Below are 19,557 nucleotides of genomic sequence, written 5' to 3' on the forward strand. Positions count from 1 at the left end.
TATGGTAGATTCAGGTGCAACTAAATCATGCATCATGTTGGGTAACTTTCCATTATCAGTTAAAACTCTTTACACGCAGGGATTCTCTGGGGCTATTTCTACGGTTCCGTACACTGAAGAGCTGGATATGAAAGTGGGAGGGAAGGTAGTACGAGCCCCCTTGTTATATTTAGAGAGTTCCCCAATGAACTTGTTGGGTAGGGATCTGCTCAGTAAACAGATCAAGGGGTAGTGTGTTCCACTCCAGGGATGTGTGTAGCTCAAGCAATGGTAATAATCAATGCAATAGCAAGGTAGTCAGTAGTACATGGGGTTGCTGTGGTCCCGGGTATATTTGTCTATGGTATTAAAGGTATTAGTAAAAGCAGTGCCTCCAATTGCAACACATTGTTGGCGAGTGCCCACAGATTTAGTTTTCCAACCCATGGTGCCAGCCGAGATGGTGGCAGGGACAATATTGTCATTAGATTTATAAGGACTATTGGTGTCAGACAAAAGAGTAGTCCTGATTGGAACAGACCAGGGTGGGTGCGAGTGGCGAACAGTCCAATGTGCAGACCCAACAGTACAATTGAAGAAAATGACTGGTAAGTTAAATGAGGACAGTGAGCAAAATGGGGAGATTTTGGGAATCTGCATCCCCTGTGATATCATGGTGCAGTATAGGAAGGTACAGTGCCCCCTGGTGGAAGTGGTGACCCAGTCTTTATTTTTTGAGGAGGGTCATGCGATATGGGCCAGCACAATTATGGACATGGGACACAAACTATCCACATGTTGAGTTACTGAGAGATGTGACCCCCCAGTACAGATTACATTGAAGTCAGGTGCCTAGCACACTCATCCAGTATGTGGATGATCGGTTTGTTATGTAGTGAAAATGAACATCAGTGCAGGAGGGATCATTATTGCAATTGCTGGCTCACAAAGGGTACAAGGCAGATAAAAAGAAGCTACAATACTGCCAACAGGAGGTACTATACTTGGGCAAACTCATTTTTGCAAACAGGAAAAAATATTTTTGCAAACGGGGCAGCGCAAGTACGCCCCACCCCTAGGCCCAGTACTGTGAAGGAAATGTAGCAGTTTTTTTGGGCTTATGTAATTACTGTAGGGCATGGATCCTAGACTATGCAGTCTACACAAGGCCACTGTTACAAAGTCTCAGGAAAGGACAGACGACTTAAAAGTAAATTTGAATGGACTGACAAAATGACTAGTCGATTTGAGGACTTAAAAGAAGCTATTTGCACGGCCCCTGTTTTAGCAACTCTGAATTATATACATGAGTTTTATTTATTTTCCCACTCTGATGAAGGGCTCATGCATTGACGGAAGGAGATTTACTTTATGTTGATAGGTCATAAATAATTGACCAGGGGACAGGACAGAGGCACACAAGGGCGGTAGTGGACACGGTAAAGTGGGGGGAGAAATAGTGACCACCTCGGTAGAAAGCGAGACCATGGTTTCATACACAGCATTGCCCATATTACAACTGGACCATTACTACCTGGGGAACTGATCAGCCCCAGGTTGGAAGGTCCATATGAGGTGGTGTTCTGTACTCCTCTCGCCATCCGTATGAAGGAGTTAGATGTTGGGTGCATCTCTCGGATGTCCGAAGAGCACCTGAGACAAGGCAAAGCGAGTGCATAGCTAAAGATTTCTTTTTCTTTTTTTTTCTTTTTAAAGGATCCATGTCAGGGTGGTGTGCAGTGGCACACACCTGATTTTTTTCTTTCTTTTCTTTTTCATTTTTTGTTTTTTCTTGATCTTTTTTCAATTTGTTTGATTTTTCAATTTTTTTGACGGTCCAAAACCTGGTCGCCCCTGGTGGAAAAAGGGTCTCCCTCCCTACCTCCTTTTCCCTTTCCCTCTCCCTTCTCTCCTCTTTCTCTCTCTTTCTCCCTCTGACCTTTTTTCTCCTCTAGGAATAAGCAAGGATGGTTGGCCGACCTCTGTTATGTAGGAATAAAGTTGAGATGCATTAATTTGTTCTAGAAATTATGTAGTGCATCTTTTTAGTATTATGCTGTTTTGTGTGACACTGGTCGTTGTTGGAGTAGATGAAGGCATGTCTGTTATATGGGGTGGCCATATAAAAGGGGGTGGTGTACAGTTGGAAAAAATGTCTATAAAAAAGAAATACAAAATGGCTCACTTTTTGCCAGCCACCCCTACAAGTTTTCTTAGACGAATGAAACGGGAAGTAAGAATGATGTATGATTTATAGAAGGGGATTAGCTTTGATGTAATTTCTGATATCGAGTACCCAGAATCCTCCAATAGCTTGTACTCTGATATGCACACTGCAGGAAGGAATATAATCGATGAAAGCTGTTACGTATGTGCACTTATCCCGCACGCATCAGGGTCTCCTAAGGTTTTAGTTCCACATCCAGTCCCAATTACAGCCACAATGCCTGGTACATCTTGCACTATGGGGGATAAAGGGCATATTCCAGGGACACAGCGTGCAGTTGAGGAGCATTGATATATACCCAGCGTTATACAATGGCAACATGAAATACCGCCAGTTGTCTACAAGGACCAGAATTCTCCTTGGGAGGTTACTCAAATGGCAATGACAAATGGCAGGGCACCACAGTGACGTGCCAGGCAGATAGACTGATAGAGTACAGCGGAGAAGCAATAGCCCAAGTAGAGACTATGGGGCCACAAATAATGTCCCAACACATCACAAGGCTGACATGGATTGAAACAATGAAGAAGCCAGTGCGGATACATAGAGCCATAGACTCAATGAAGAAACAATTCCTGTTGGCGCAAACACACAGTGCAACCACACTCTTGTGATCCCTGATATGACGAAAAGTACGGTAGCAGTGATGGATTACTACTGGGTTTGTGGCCAACAAGCCTACTTGCACCTCCCACACTCGTGGAGGGGCACGTGTTCATGGCCACCCTGCACTCAGTGCTACTAGTAGTCCTGGAAGAATACCTGAAGGGAGAGGAATGCCTGTCAATGTGACAACAGCCACTGCAGCACCTGAAGAAGCTTGCAGATCACACAAGAATTTGGTATGCTGCCAGAAAAAGGACTATTTCAACAACGGGGAAGAAAGAAGAGATCCCTTGTGTATAGGCACGTTATAAATGCCATATCATATCAAACAATGTCTCAAAAGTCTCTTCTGCACTGCTCAGAGGAATACTTGACAAGTATCGTTATTTTGGCTCAGCAGAGACATTCTTGTCATCTTTTTTTGGCTTCTGGGGTACAAGCAGCTGCTGCACTTTTATACCCCCGGAGGATACTGAGAATGGGTCACTGTCCCACGTCATCAAGGCGGTGCACAATCTAGGTTTTCAAATAAAGAAAGAAGGTAGAGTTCAGAACATGGATTGGCTATTGCTTGCCCTTGATTGGGTCCTGTCATGGCTGGAGGCAGTAGTAAAAATACTGGTTCCTGTTATCGTATTCTTGTTGCTCCTTTTCTGCATGTGCCAGTTGGGTCTCCAATGTTGTATTCATGTAGTCCGTAATAGTGCAAAGATGATTGTATCAATTGGGGGATCAAAAACCCCTTGCCATACAATAAACAGCAAAATTCGAACTCCTATTTCTGGGGTTGTAGATATGTCGGGTGGGGATGAGTTTGTTACTATAGAAGTAACGAAAGGAGGGAATGTTGAGGAGGAGCTAGCGCCTTCCTTCATTCCCAAGCGCTTTAGAATTAGGCAAGTCGTCTTTTAACTATTTCTAAGCACTGCAAGAGGCCAGGGTGGAGGGTGGCCACTAAATGAAGGTAGTGTCTAAATCTAAGGTGTAAATAACTATTAGTTTAATACACTTGTAAATGTTATTTTCCGCCAAAGCTGGGCAGCACCGAGCTGTCCCGGATCCTCTACGCTGACGTCATGATCCTCTTGGACCAGACGCAAATAGGCCTTCAACGCCAACTCGACAACTTGGCAGACTACATGGCCGTCAACAACCTCACGATAAACAACGCTAAGACAAAAATTATGATCTTTGCCAAGAATCCAAGAGCGAAAAAACCACTGTATTCTTGGTCAGTGAACAATTGCCGTATTGAAGTTGTTCCCCATTTTAAATATTTGGGAACTTACAACGATGGGTCATCCAAGGAAACTAAAATGCAACTGCATCTTTGGGAGAAAGCGAAAAATCTAACCTCGCAAATGAAGATGATCGATCGCAAGTTTGGCAAGTTTTCCTGGAATCCCACAATCAACTTCTATAAGGGGAAAGTAGTCCCGGCACTCACATATGGTATGGAGGCCACAATCAAAATGCCCAGCTCAATTTGGCCTAAGCTAGAGGGCTACATTTGGAAAACAACTTTGGGTCTCCCGAACTCTATTCCTATCGCAGCCATCAGAAGAGAGTTGGGATTACTCTCGCTGGAAGCAACGGTCGCCGTCGCCTCTCTGGCTATCTTCAGAAAGACTCTCATCCAAAACGGTCTCCCAATTTTCAATATTATCAATAAGGAGCTGGAATCGACAAAATGCCCGGTGATCAAGAAGTGGATCTCCTCTCAAGAAAAAAATCTACATGAAGTGGCTTGCTCTACAGAGGACCTGAAAAACAACCCACAAAGAGTGTCACAAAAATTGAAAAACCAAGACTGGATCTCTACAGGTGAGCAAGCCAGAGCGATCAAATTTTGAAATCACCTGCCACCGACATACAACAGGCTCAAATCGCCTCTGGCCTACTGTGAAAAATTTCCAAACAGAAAGCTACGAACCTTCTTCCTAAGAGCAAGACTGAATCTGCTCCACACAAGAGAAATCATGAGGCTAAGAAACCAGGCCGCGGTAACCACGTGCAGGTTGTGTCAGGTTGAGGGTGTTACGGAGTCAATTCGTCATCTCCTCCTAAACTGTCACATTCTCAAAGCTGAACCCCTGGCTTACTTGGAACCCCTATGGGGCAATTCTGTTCTGGTGGAAGAAGACACATGGTGGTGCCGCCTCATCTCAGGCGACAAAACACGCTGGGCTGTAGCTACCTCCAAACTCTTGGAAGTGGCCTTTACAAAAATAAATGCTAAAGAGCATGCTCATCCAGCGGATCACATCTCGGCCCTCCCGAGTATGCAAGAAATATCCGAGATGTAACGCACCAGGGCGGCTAAAGATGACAAGTCACACACCTAGACCCTGTGGACCTCAACAGTACGACTTAAACACAATCAACTTCGAACACTCTGTTAATGATTGCACGAACTACCTTACTTGCAAGATAGTAGCAGTATACGTGGTGAGTTCTGCGTTGACTCATCCTTGTAAAAATCATTTCCTTTGATTATACACAAGTAACAAAAAAAAAAGTTATTTTATGTAGTTTTAAAATCTGAACGCATGACAGAAGTAGGCTCTGTGCCAAAAGGAATGTGGCCTGCGCTAAAAATGAATCGCAGAGAATGCAGTGTTGCATCACTGATGCTAGCTCTGGCAGAGCACACAAAATGGCTGAGCAGCTGTTTCCTGTCCATCAAGAGAATATGGGAGTGTACATGCTCAATGCACAACATGCAACATTATGGGAAAATAAGCTTTTAAGGCGAATAACTGGACCAGATAAAATAGAAGTATATTGAGTGAAGTATGGAGAGTATGACTGGAATATGTGTTTATATATAAATGTTTATAATATAGCAAAATGATGATACAGTAGCTACAATGTATTCTTGCATAGGCTAGCAGTATGCTAAGTAGTTTGCCCTAAACGGAAACCCGGCAATGCAGGAAGGAAGACTGCAGCATCCCTTGTAAGGGAAGGACAGTTTTGGACGGAGCCATGCCAGTATCCAGTAACCAAGTTAAACAGTATATAAGGCTCCTGCTTGGCACCAGTCTGCAGGAGCTTGGAACGGTGAGGGACAGAATGCCGTTCAGGGAGCAGAGTTCTTTGCCCCCCTTCTGTAAATATTAAACTTGTTATGCTGGCAAGATAAAGACTCCTGGCCTTAATTCCCTATAGGGGTGAACTTTAATCTGGTGTGAGCATGATTAGTGGTACGTGTATACTTAAGAGGTACCCCTGTAAATTGAGCCACCTTTCAACCTCTCCACCCTGGGGCTACATTCAGTTGTAATCGCCCATACAGTAAGGAGGAAATGGGATGGGCCGTAGGAGTAATTATATGTTACTCACCGCAGTGACTAACGTTCTCCTAGTTCATATTCCCCTTTCCTCCATACGTCCCACTATCCTCCCCCTTAATAAAACCTGTGTCATTAGACAATGGTAATATTGTCGACGCTTCAAAGGGGACTGAGGAGTGGCGCTGGTGAGCGGAGTCAGGGGAGGGCATGCTCCCAAGGCGGCGCCCCCGCTTGCATCTAAATTCAAAGGGTTCTACCGGTTCCTCCCTCTTCTCTCTCCTCCCCTGTCACTCCCATAGATTGGGACAACTCTGTTGGAGGAAATTCGATCGCTCGTGGAGAGCCAGGCAGTGGAAAGAGTCCCAGCCTCCTAGCAGGGTAGGGGCTTCTACTCCAGAATTTTTGCCATACACAAGAAGAGCCAGGCTGGCCTGAGAGTTGCGTTGGACCTTTGCATCCTGAGCCTTTCCCTCCCTCTTCAAAAGTTCAAGATGGTTACCCCAGCGCTTATTGCAGAGGCACTGTGCAAGGGAGACTGGATGTGCTCCCTGGATCTGAAGGACGCATACCTACACGTCCCAATTTGGCAGCCTCATCAGTCCTTCCTGAGGTTCAGGAACATGGGCTTCCATTTCCAATACAAGGTTCTACCCTTTGGCCTCAATTCAGCCCCCTTTACCAGGCTTATGAATGCAGTGGCAGCCCTTCTCAGGGCCCAAGGTCACCATGTCTATCCATACCTAGACGACTGGCTCATCGGGGCGAGATGCCTGAAGGCTGTCTGTCACACCTCCGCCCTCATGAACACGTTACACGATTTGGGATTCTCCATCGATCTCAAGAAATAACAGCTGCAGCCGACGCAGAGTCTGCTTTTCCTGGGCCTCATCTGGGACACAAGCTCCGAGATAGTTTTTCCCTCCGCGGGCAAGATCACAGCCATCAAGAGGGCCACAGGTAATTTTCTCAGCAGAGAGCTGATCTCAGCATGGTGGTACTAGCACCTCTTGGGTATCATCGCGACGTCATACACAAAGCTCAAAATGAGAAGATTACAGCTGCACTTAGCAGCATCATGGAGTCAGGAGTGGGGTTCTCAGGCGGAACTCGTGAGCATTCCTCCTTTTCTCCACCAGGACCTGATCTAGTGGAGCATGGACTGCAACCTGAGGTTAGACAGACCCTTCCGGCAATCAGCACTGCAGCTTACCATCACCACGGATTCGTCCATGGAGGGCTGGGCGGCTACCCTGGTCAACCACAGTGGCCATGGGGTTTGGTCCCTTCAGGAACAGGAGGCCCATATCAATTGGCTAGAGCTAAAGGCGATCTGGCTCGATCGCAAAGCCTTCCTGCCGCTTATCAGTGGTACAATGATCCTCATTCAAACGGATAACTCCACCAGCATGTATTACATCAACAAGCAGGGTGGCCCCAGGTCTCCTCCCCCTCCCCCTCCCCTATGAAGTCTGGCAGTCAGCATTTGAGAGTGGGCTCTGGAGAACAATGTTTACTTGAGGGCTATCCACCTCCCGGGGGAGTCGGACCTGGAGGTGGACAGGCTCATCAGGCTGGGTGCATACAATTATAAATGGCAATTGAACTATCAGGTCCTTCAGAGGATCTTCAACAGATGGGGGCATCCCCAGGTGGATCTCTTCGCCACCTGGTACAACAGGAAGTGCCCTCAGTTTGCGTCCTGGCAGGGACAGGGCCTAGGCTCCCTGGGCGACGCGTTACAGTGGAACAGCATGAAAGCATATGCATTTCCTCCCACTCCCCTGGTACACGGCGTGATCTGCAGGATAAGGGAGTCCCAACACCTCAGTATCATTCTGATAGCTCTGTGGCGGTCGGCCAGACCATGGTTCTCAGAGCAGCTCAGCCTGTCAGATCAGCCTCCGATTCACCTTCCATCGGGACCCGTTCATGTACTATCGAAGCATCTTCGTCTTTCGCAGGCTAACCTAGACATCATACAGGGTGCTAGGAGCGATGCTACTAGGAGCCAGTACAAAAGCAAGTGGTCTAGGTTTTGCCACTGGGCTGAATCTAAGGGGGTCGATCCTCTTACTTGCAGGTTGGACGATGTGCTATCCTTCTCTGCACACCTCGCCCACTGAGGGGTGCAAATAGACACCTGCCGCACCTATCTGGCGGCCATCGGAGCCTACCGGAACTCATCGGAGGAAGTTTTCCCATCCTCCAACCCGGTGGTTAAAAGGCATTTTGCGGGACTCACCAGGCTCCTACCCGCCTATCAAGATGGCACACCCTGTGTAGGACCTCAACATCAGGCTGCTCACCATTAAGACAGCCCTCTTGCTGGTTCTTACATCTGCACGCTGTCAGCGAGATCCAAGCTCTTGTGGCTTCCGACCCTTGCACTACCTTTCACAGGGACACGGTGGTCCTTAGAACGCATACTGCGTTCTTGCCTAAAGTAGTCTTTGTTCCATCTAAATGAGGAGATAGTGCTATCCCCTTTTTTTGCAGACCCGAAGGACGCTCTAAAATTCTACCTGGATAGAACCAATAGCTTCTGCAAATCTGATGCTCTCTTTGTCACCTTCGTCAAGATGGATGGTTTTGGCCATCATGGAGGCCTATGAGGGGCAGCACAAACCGCTTCCGGCAAGCATGCATGCCCACGCTATCAGAGCCAAGGCCACGGCAGTCGCATTCCAGAGGCACGTTCCGTGGCAGGGCGGCCACATGGGCCACTCCTTTCCAAGGAAAGGCCCTGACGGGAGGAACCTCTGAGGTTCTCACACCAGCACTGGTACTGAGGCTAATTTAGCTACTGGCCGCCAGGCCAAGGGGTCTTTAGATCCTTCTTGAAACAGTGCTGAGGGACTGCAAGGTTCTTTTACCGGGTGTACACCCGAGGGGCTATGCCCTTGTACCGGCAACATGTCAGAGGGAGCGCCTGCATGCTGCACTACCGGGGATACTGCCAATGGCCACACATCTACCAGGCCTCGGCCTGAGGTGCAGGGTAGGTCTCATGCTCCATCGCAAGAGTCCTGGAGGAGGCTGGGCCAAGTGAGCCAAGCACCACAACTTTGGCACGTGGCATGCAGCTCGACAAGATGGCCGTCGCACCAGACAAGATGTCTGCTTGTCCAATACCGCCCCGAGGAACAGAGCAGGTGGGAGAACTAGTTTCAAGGTAGCAATGGTGTCAACCAGGTACGTGTCCTACAGTTTATCCTTCTGCAGCACAGAGCAGGTTTACCCCGCAACCAGCTAGACGGAGTACTCACCGGCCCCAGCAGCCACTGTGTACCCCGTCAATATCACCAGCCACTCCACCGGCCTGCGAGGACAGGTTCTTTGAAAAGTTCCTCGCGCTCATGAGATCACCTCAAATAGGGTCCATCCTTAGGGATGTGATCAGGGACATGCTCCCTCCGGCCCCTCTGCCTGCGCCAATAGTAATTCCTCCCACATGCCCCGTTGCAGCCCCTGCTGCCCATGCCGGCTCCTTCGATTCCGGCTGCCCTGCCTCCCACAGTTCAGGTGGTTCCATACCAGCCTCCGGCTCCGGGTTCCCCACAACAGCCCTCGCTGCCCAGCACTCCTCCAGCCGCTGCAGACCAGCCGGACGCCCTGGTGGACACAGACGAGCAAGAAGACCCCGACACAACGTCAGCCCAGGGGTACACCTGGTCGCATCAACGCTCTGACAAGGGGCGGACGTTGGTAGGGTTCTGCGGCTTCTAAGAACGAAGGTCCAGGCAGCCTGACCATTCACAGAGTCAACACTGGCGCAAACAGCAAAGGGGGCGGGGGGGAGCAAGTGCTTTTTTCAGTCCCCCTCCTCCGCAGCTTCAGAGGGAAATAAGGCATGGTGCGTACCTTCGGGTCCACGTGTCTCCAATGGGGTGCAGGCTTGCCCTTCATGCACAGTTTTGGTGTCAGAACTTCGTGGACGCCTGAATCCTCTATGTAGTATCCACGGGTTACCGCCTACCTATACCTTCTCCTCCTCCCCTCCACTCCCACAGATTGGGACATCAATTCTGTTGGCGGAAGTTGGGCGCTCGTCGAGACCCAGGCTGTGGAAGAAATCCCAGACTCCCAGCGAGGAGAACATAATCTACCTCACGGCCGTCCACCTGCTGGTGGAGTCCAATTTGGAGGCGGACAGACTCAGCACACTGGGAGCGGACAATTACGAGGTGGCAATTGAACAATCAGGTTCTGCTGGAGATCTTCACCAGATTGGGGCATCCTCAAGTGGATCTCTTTGTTTCCTGGGACAACAGGAAGTGCCAGCAGTTTGCGTCCTGGCAGGGGCAGAGACCCGGCTCCCTGGGCAACACATTCCAGATACAGTGGAACGGCATGACAGTGTTGGTCTTCCCTCCCACACCCCTGGTCCACAGGGTGATCTGCAAGATAAAGGAATTTTGTCACCTTAGCATCATCTTGATAGCTCCGTGGTGGCTGGCGAGACAGTGGTTCTCGGAGCTTCTCAGCCTCTCGGCTAGACCACCCATTCACTTTCCGATGGGCCCAGCTCATCTTCTGTCACAGCAGGGGGGCAGGGCCATCCACCCCACCCCACAGAAGTTAGACCTCTCAGCATGGTTCCTGAGCAGGTCACGCTGAAGTCGATCACCAGCTAACCTAGAAATCAATCAGGGTGCTAGGAGCAAGGCTACCAGGAGCCAGTACAAGAGTAAATGGACTAGGTTCTGTCACTGGGTGGACTCTAAAGAGATTGACCCCCTTAGGTGCACGCTGAATGATGTGCTCTCCTTCTCTGCACACCTTGCTCACTCAGGCGTGCAGGTGGACACATGCTGCACCTATTTGGCAACCATAGGGGCCTAGAGAAATTCGGAGGAGGAGGTCTTCTCCTCTTCCAACCCGATAGTCAAGAGACTTTTGGTGGGCCTCTCCAGTCTCTACCCGCCCAACAAAAGACCAAACCCCGTGTGGGACCTCAATGCAGTGCTGGGTGCTTTGGCACACAAGCCCTTCGAGCCAATGGAGTCTGGGGACATCCATTAAGACAGCTTTGTTAGTGGGCCTCAACTCTGATCGCAGAGTCAACAAGATCCAGGTTCTGGTGACCTCCGAACCCTATACTACTTGTCACAGGGATAAGGTGGTCCTGGGAACACACCCTGCGTTCCTACCTAAGGTACCCTCTGCATGTGAACAAGGAGTTTTACCTATGTTTTTTGCTGACCCGAAGGACCCGAAGGACGCGGCTCAGAGGGTCTTGCACTGTCTGGATATCAGATGCGCTCTGAAATTCTATCTGGACAGGACCAAGGGCTTCCGCAAGTCGGACGCACTGTTTGTCACCTTTGGGGCGGTGGGTGGGGGGGGGGGCTCAAGGCCTGGTTATCAGGCATTCAAGGCCTTGATAGCACAGTGGATGGTTTTGGCAATCAAGGAGCCCTGCAAGGGGCAGCACAAGCCACTGCCGGCTAACATGCACGCCCACGCTGTCAGAGCCAAGGCCACAGCCATTGCATTCCAAGGGCAGGTTCTGTGGCAGGTCATCAGCAGGGCAGCAACCCCTTCGGCTTTCTGTAAGCATTACTGTTTGGACGCCGGCTTTAAGTCAGTTGCGGCTTTCGGACAGGCGGTTCCCAGGAATCCGTTTTCTTAAGGCGGGTCTCCTCTCCACCCTGGGGCTACATTGTTACACCTTTGTCCACGAAGATTATAGTGCCTCCATCCCCAAGCACCAATCGGAGATGAGTAATATCACTCGCTGGTCAGTTATTGGGGCCGCAGGGGGAGGTAGGAAGAGGATGCACTGGTTCCCAGATGGCTGAAAGAGAAGGCAGGGGTTAGATACAAATAAAGTAGTATCACTATAAAAAAGGAAATGGACTGTAAATGATTACTACCCCAGAGATGACCGGTGCTGACGTGGGACCTAATAGTTCCAACCTCGGGGGAGAGGGCAGCGGAGAAAGTAGGTAATTGGCAGGAATGCCAAGAAGAATCCAAAAGTCACAATACTTGATAGTCAAAGCACAAGGTTTCAATCCTAGGTAAACAAATCCAAAAGGGTAATCCATGTAGAAGTCCAGCAGAGTTCCAAAAGGTCAAAAACCAGTTCCAGAAAGTTACAAGCAAGGGTTGATCCAATTGCAGTCCAGGTACACCAAGCAAAGTCCAAAAATCCATGAAGTCAAAACGAAGTTCCAAGAAACGCCACTAGCCGCCACAAAAACAACTGAGGTTATATGCACCACGTAGGTCAAGTTTGGTGAAAATCGTTGCGTTGGCTAGGCGATCTAGTAATGGAGTGATGAGCGGAATGGGATAACGGTCCTAACTGTGACATAGTTGAGGCAACGATAATCAATACAGGGGCGAAGGTCTCCTCCTTTCTTTGGGACGAAGAATATCGGACTCGCAGCAGGGGATTGAGATGGTTGAATGTGTCCGACTTGGAGGGACTGGTGTATGTACTCTCTCAAAACAGCATCCTCTGGTGGAGAGAGAGAGTAGATTTGTCCGCATGGTACGGTAGCCCCAGGGACCAGGTCTATAGGGCAATCGTAAGATCTGTGAGGGGGCAGAAGCTCGGATGCTCTTTTGTCAAACCCCTCCAAACATTCATGATATTCAGGAGGTATTTTGGTAGTAACAAGACCTACAATGTGTTCTAAGGTGTAAGTCTCCATCTGTTGAGGGTCATGTAAGGACATCTGAGCTATAGCACCTAGTACTTGGGCAGGTGTGGTCGGGTCAGGAGGAGTGAGGCAATGTTCTTGGCAATAGATTGATTCGAAGAACACAATGCCTTGGGACCAATCGACTACAGGATTGTGTGTGCACAGCCATGGGATGCCAAGGATCAGACCAAATTGTGGTGTAGTGATCAGATCAAAAGTGAGTACTTCTTGATGTGTCTCTTGCATGAGAAGGGTCACGGGTGCCATGTGTTGTGTGATGGAAATAGAAAGTAAAGGGGACCCATCCACGGCCTGTACTGGTTTGGGTTTTGGTTTGTTCTGTAATGGCAGGTTCAAGGATGCTGCAAGTGAAATGTCAACATTATTACCCGTGGCTCCAGAGTCGATGACCAATTGTACCTGATGTTTGATGTTATCAGCAGCGATCAGGACAGCGGAGAGGGAGAGTGGTTGCGTGGCCGGTGATAATGAAGGGGGCATAGTGATTTGTATGGGTAGGCTCGTCCGTGCCACCTGTTCTAGGGACGAGCCTTCAGAAAACCCGAGGGTCGCGGTTTGGGCCGTCTGGGGCATTCTTTAACAAAATGACCATTCAAGCCACAGTAAAAGCAGGCATTGGCTTGCCTATGCCTTTCCCTCTCGGTAGGGGATATGGGTCTACGTACTCCCCCGATTTGCATGGGTTCACTGGATGGTTCAGATGCAGTATGGTGGGAGGAGAAAGAAGGATTGAACCTTTTGGATTCCGTCCTTCTTTCGGAATGTCTGGCGTCCACTTGTAACACCAAATCCACCAGTTCAGGATATTGTGTAGGGAGAGAAGGAACAGCAAGGGCGTCTTTCATATGATCGCTTAGCCCCTTATAAAAAACCAACTGCTTTCTTTTCCTCCGGCCAGGCTGTCTCTACTGATAGCTGATTGAATCGTGTTATGTATTCAATGAGGGTGGCTTTCCCCTGTACTAACTCAAGGAGTTCTAGATCACGTGTTTGGGCCTTGTGTCGTGTATCAAACACCCTTGTCATCTCTGTGACTAACCTGTCAAAATAATATAACACAGGACTATCGTTTTCTAACAATGGATTGGCCCAAGTAGCAGCAATACCTGGTAAGTGGGACAATGTGAAGGCTGCCTTGGTGGTAGAGTCGGGGAAAGCCTGGGGGCGACAGAAAAAGTGTAGCTTACATTGATTCAGGAAGGTCCGAAACTTTCGAGGGTCACCTTGGAATTTCTCTGGGGCAGCTAATGGAAAAGGTGTGGGTACATAGAGCGGGGCCGGGTTGGAAAGCGCCGCGGGGGAGATCCGGCTGGGATGGGGCGTCCCCGAAATCCTCGTCGGGAGGTAGAGCATGCCTTTCACTCTGGATCGTATCTAATCGCTGATGGATGGCTGCAATAGCGGCCGTCATGTCAGCTCTCAGAACAGTAATGGATTGGACAAGGGCAGCCACCGGGTCCGCGGTGGAGGCTTCCATAATCCTGTGGAGAGGCTTCTCAGTCTGTTACACCTTTGCGTCCACAAAGATTATAGTGCCTCCGTCCCCAAGCACCAATCGGAGATGAGTAATATCACTCGCTGATCGGTTATTGGGGCCGCAGGGGTGGGGTAGGAACAGGATGCGCCGGGTCCCGGATGGCAGAAAGAGAAGGCAGGGGTTAGATACAAATACAGTAATATCACTATAAAAAAGGAAATGGACTGAAAATGATTCTTACCCCAGAGATGACCGGTGCTGACGTGGGACCTAATAGTTCCAATCTCGGGGGAGAGGGCAGAGGAGAAAGTAGGTAATCAGAAGGTATGCCAAGAAGAATCCAAAAGTCACAATGCTTGATAGTCAAAGCACAAGGTTTCAATCCTAGGTAAACAAATCCAAAAGGGTAATCCAGGTAGATGTCCAGCTGAGTTCCAAAAGGTCAAAAACCAGTTCCAGAAAGTTACAAGCAAGGGTTGATCCAATTGCAGTCCAGGTACACCAAGCAAAGTCCAAAAATCTGTGAAGTCAAAACGAAGTTCCAAGAAACGCCACTAGCTGCCACAAAAACAGCTGAGAAGTGCTGGATGGGTGGATTGATGCTGTTTTATTCGTATTTCCGGGTCACGTGACTGTCCACCCGTCACGTGACCATCTTCATTTTCTTCCGGGTCATGTGACTGCTAATCGGTTCACGTGACCCATGGTTGCTGTGTGCCGGCGTCCTGGAGTTCCTGCGGAACCTGAGGGTGCCCCCGCGCTCCAGCAGGCGCCATGGCAGGCCCCAAGACCCGCGAGGACGGAAGCGCCAGGAGCGCCAACATGGGCGAGGCCTCGTTGCGGGCCGAGAGGAGAGGAGCCGCGAGCACCCAGACCCGGACCGCATAAAGGGTAAGGAGGCAAGGGCTTGGGAGGAGGTGGGGGCTGGGGCTTTTTGGGAGTGTGCGACATACATTCAGTTGTATTCACCCATGCAGTATGGAGGAAAGGGGACGGGACTTAAGAGTAATTAATAGTTACTCACCGTAGTGACTAACATCCTCTTAGTCCATAGTCCCCTTTCCTCCATACGTCCCACCATCCACCCCCCCCCCCCCCTCATAATTCTGGTCTCATTGGGCAATGTTAAATATTGTTGACACGTCAATGGGGACTGAGGAGTGGCGCCGGTAGGCGGAGTCAGAGGAGCGCATGCTCCCAAGGTCGCGCCTCGTGTGCCTCTAAATTTAAAGAGGAAGGTTTTTTTCTGGTGAAAAAGGTTCCGTCTCCCTTCCCTAGCGAGTGACGCCCATGCTGTGTGGATGAAAAGGGGACTAGTGACTAAGAGTACCTTAGTCACTACGGTGAGTAACTATTATTACTTGCCAAAGGAGTAGTTTGTATAACTCCATCAATATTCTTCACAGTATTCCTGGAAGATGACTTTAGAGAATACTGTATGACCATTTTAGTATTCCTGATATTGGTGGTATCAATATTTGCAGGAAGAAAGGAAGGAGTTTTACAATAGCATACAGAAGTGCTTTCAGGGTGTTTCTCAGAAGAGTTTATAGACTTCATGGCCTACAGGGCAAGAAGATTTGGGATGTTCATCACAAAATGGGAGTTCTTGTCCCCATGAGGGAAGTGTCTCCCTGTGAAGTCCCGCTTTCCGGCACCCAGAGGCGGAATGTTTGCACAGCAGGCTAACCCACATAGCCTCACTGGGCAGGGCTCGTCGGACCTGTGTCGGATATCCTGCCCTTGGGGTTATCTTTGGGTCTAGAAGAAAGGAGAGAACTTACCTATCCTTGGTTGAATGGTTGTAGAACTTTTTAATAGTTTGAAAATGATCACAAACACAAGCACATTGCATCCTTTTTACTGAGTACTCGTACTTGTGAGAAACATTGTGTTCGACCATCTGACCTTTGGTCACACCGCCCCATTTATCTTGGGGTTTGGACTTCTAAAGTTAGGATATTGTACTTGTAGCTGGTTCCCATTATTTACTGCATCTGCACCACTTACCTCCATTGCTTGGTCGAGTTATTTGATGAAGCATAATAAATTAACAATACTGGTGATTGTATATGTTTGTATTTTATTGTATGATATTATTTATTGTATGATATTATTTATTGTATGATATTAAACCTGCTAGCTTCTTTTCTGTGTTCCAAAGGTCTAAATAAATGACTGTATTTTTATATAGGACTAATTGTATTGTGTGAACTCATTGAGGGCCCCTAACCTCACTTACTCTCCTGAGACTAAGCATTGACTGATTCACAAATCTCAGAAGACAGGCCTTACTTATCAGTAAGAGTCTTCCTGTGGCTTCTTTGTGGTTAGATTAGCTTGTGCCCACTCATTTTCCCCACATGGTAGCTACAGAATATGTACATTCTATTCTGTGTGCTGCCACATGTGGGTGTCCCTCAGAAAAGATATCATCTGTGGGCCTAGGGTAGGGCTAATGTTGCATCACTGGCTTTGGTTGACTACCTTTTCTCTTTGGGAAGAATAAACTCTAATGCTCTGCACCAGCCACCAGATGGTGGCCTATGCAAAAAGCATGTGATTTTAAACAAAAACAAGCCATGCCTGTGTACCTGAATCTGTGTGATTTTTGAAAAACATTTTTTTTTCTCCGCAAGTTTTTAACCCACGACGGAAATGTCTGCATGGGAAATGAACGCAATACTAAAATGTTCTTAAATTTCCCATGCGGACATCCATTTATTTTAAAACAACCCCAAACACACAACCATATCCCCAACACCCCCTCCACCCCTCTGCTTACCTTTCCTTCCAACGCGCTATGTCCCTGCAGCGCCAGTTCCCTTTCACTTCCATGATAGGGAACCGGCGCCGCTTTTTTTTGTTCTTATTTTTTTTGACCGGGTGAGCTGCGGGGGTGTCTCCTGCAACCCCCGCTTACTATACTGTATAGCATAGTGAACGGGGTGTTGCGGGGGACACCCCCGCAGCCCACCAGCTTTTTTATTTTCAGCAGGTCAGCTGCAAGGGTGTCCCCACAACCCCCGCTCACTATACAGTATAGTGAGCGCTAGGTTGCGGGTGACACCCCCGCAGCCTTTGTGTTTATTTTTTTACCGACCTCACCAACCAAAAAAAAAAAAACACAAAGTTCAAACTTTTGGTAGTTCGAACTTTTTGTGGTATGCGTTTTAGGTCTTTTGTTGGGGTCTGTAATTTTGGATACAGTCATTTTGACCTATTCCATGTACCTTACTGGTACCTTTCTGGTGCTGCCTGCTGATTGCTTCCCTTTCTGGTTCCTGCCTCCCTTTTCTGGTTTGTCTGCGGATTGCCTGCCCATACTCATTCATAACTGCTGATCCCTACCCTATCAGGTTTATGCACCTTGTGCCCCCACTGTTCACGGCCATGCAGCTTCCTGCCCCCTTCCCGGTCAGATGCCTACTTGCTGATTTCTCTCTTGTTGTGCTGTCACAGCCAGATGAGCAGCATACCATTTGCTTGGTACCACTTTCATCCTTCTTGAGGCCAATATTTATTGATCCATTTACTGTCATATCCTTTGTTGATTTTAATCCTGGCATTTGTTAGTGTCTGGAAATACCACCTTTTGTGTCCAGTACCTGCTGACCCTTCTCCATTCTCTGGCCATTGCTTGATGATCTTCCTCTCTTCTCTCTTCTAGGAGGACATTTCCCGGATCAGGCGAAAGTTGGAAAAGCAGAAAAAAGTGGAAGTCTATGCTGATGCTGACGAGATACTGCAGGAAGAAATCAAAGAGTACAAGGTAAGGCTGGCTCTGCTGTACGCCTCTCTAGGAGGGACACATGTTGGTCTGTACATTTAGCTGAGTTGGTTGAGACATCCATTGTAGTGACTCCTGAGGAGGTGTGTACTTTACATCACATAGGTTGAGCATTCACCATAGAATCATTTTAGTCACAAGTGTTAGGGAGAATTCTCAAAAATGTGCTAATTCCCTCTACCTTAGACCCCCAGCAACTTTACTGGATTTTGAGGACTTGATTTTTTTTAACCTGAAGAGAGTGTGAGCCTTTTTCCCACACTCATGTATTTTTGTGTGAATTTTACCTGTTTCTTTCTGGTTATGGAGTCTAACAAACTCTGTAGGCATCATCTTTTACAATTGTGTCACCTAGCACTTACAGTGTAATGGCACATGGGAGTTTTTTAGATTTCCCAAGGTTTAAATACCTTCTCTGGGATAAACTACTGTTTCCCAGAGCAGTAGAGTGAAATTGACTCGCCTTAGCATTGTACTTGCTAGACCCAGCACACCCTATCTTATAATAGAGTGCTGGAGGGGTTACTTAGTATCTCCTGTGTCTAAATGCTCATGTAACATCTTCTATGTTACCCTTTCCTCCTTTGACTGTCTGGTGGCAGTGGTTTCATTTTGAACTACCAAGGTTTGCATTTACCGCGACCGTTCGTGGACCCGGTAACGTTAACCGCGGAGCCATCTTTTTCAAAATGGCGTCTAGCCATAGTTCTTAAAATGGTGCCCAGTCTTCTTTTTTCACTAGGTGTTTGTGAAAAGGTCCTTCTAGAGTTTTTCCTCTGCGCGCCAAACTGTTTGGTCTCTTTGTTCATTCGCCTTCGCGGGCTTCAGGAGTGAAACCCACCTATGGCTCCAGAGGGTCTGGGGTAGGCAGGAAGTGAGGGAGAGGCCCGAAACTCCCTGTACTTCATCTCCTAGGAGCCCCCGAATGAACTCTGGGACGATTGGCTGGCTGACTGTCCGGCAAGGACAGCCACTCTGGTGGATGAGTGGCAGCTAGGCTGGAATGAAAGGGAGAGAACTAAATAAAAGGCGAGTCTCTTGGCTTGGAAGGCAGAGTTGACCACTGGACGAAGGAACCAAAGAAGAGCTTGAAGAGGACGGCTGCTGCAACTCCTGGACCGTTGGTTTGCCCGGTGAAGCCCTGCTGCAGGTCCGAATCGCCAAGTTCGCATCGACAGAGAAGCCCTAAACGACTTCTCCCTTTGAGTTGGTGGGACCAATCAACTCCCAAGTAAGCCAACTGGACACCCATCTCGGAACTGGTTGAATTTCCTCAGAGTTGCAGCAGGAAACCGTAGAGCCAGGGAGAGGGACACCAGATTGTGTGCGTTGCTTGTAAGCTGGCCTAAAGCTTTTGGAAGATCCTCCGGACTCCCATGAAGCAGGACTGACTAAGCCTTACCCCCCTCAGTTGAGTGCGGGACCTCAGATGTGAGGAAAGTCTACCTTGACAGCCAGGAACTGCGCTTATTGCTATTTGCTGTACTGCAAGGAGCTGAAATGCGAAA

The 19,557-nt window shown here is 48.6% G+C and overlaps 1 protein-coding gene across 2 annotated transcripts in view; it reads left to right on the forward strand.

The window, feature by feature from the left end:
• RNF40 (ring finger protein 40) overlaps positions 1-19,557 on the forward strand; it is a 1,006,396-nt gene that overhangs the window by 927,717 nt on the left and 59,122 nt on the right. For both annotated transcript variants that reach the window (XM_069651635.1, XM_069651636.1), the window contains exon 19: positions 17,930-18,031. In XM_069651635.1, coding sequence (XP_069507736.1) covers positions 17,930-18,031 — 102 coding nt within the window. The remainder of the gene's footprint in view (positions 1-17,929; positions 18,032-19,557) is intronic.

This window comes from Ambystoma mexicanum, chromosome 3p (assembly GCF_040938575.1).
Source record: "Ambystoma mexicanum isolate Mex_15411 chromosome 3p, UKY_AmexF1_1, whole genome shotgun sequence".
NCBI lineage: Eukaryota > Metazoa > Chordata > Amphibia > Caudata > Ambystomatidae > Ambystoma > Ambystoma mexicanum.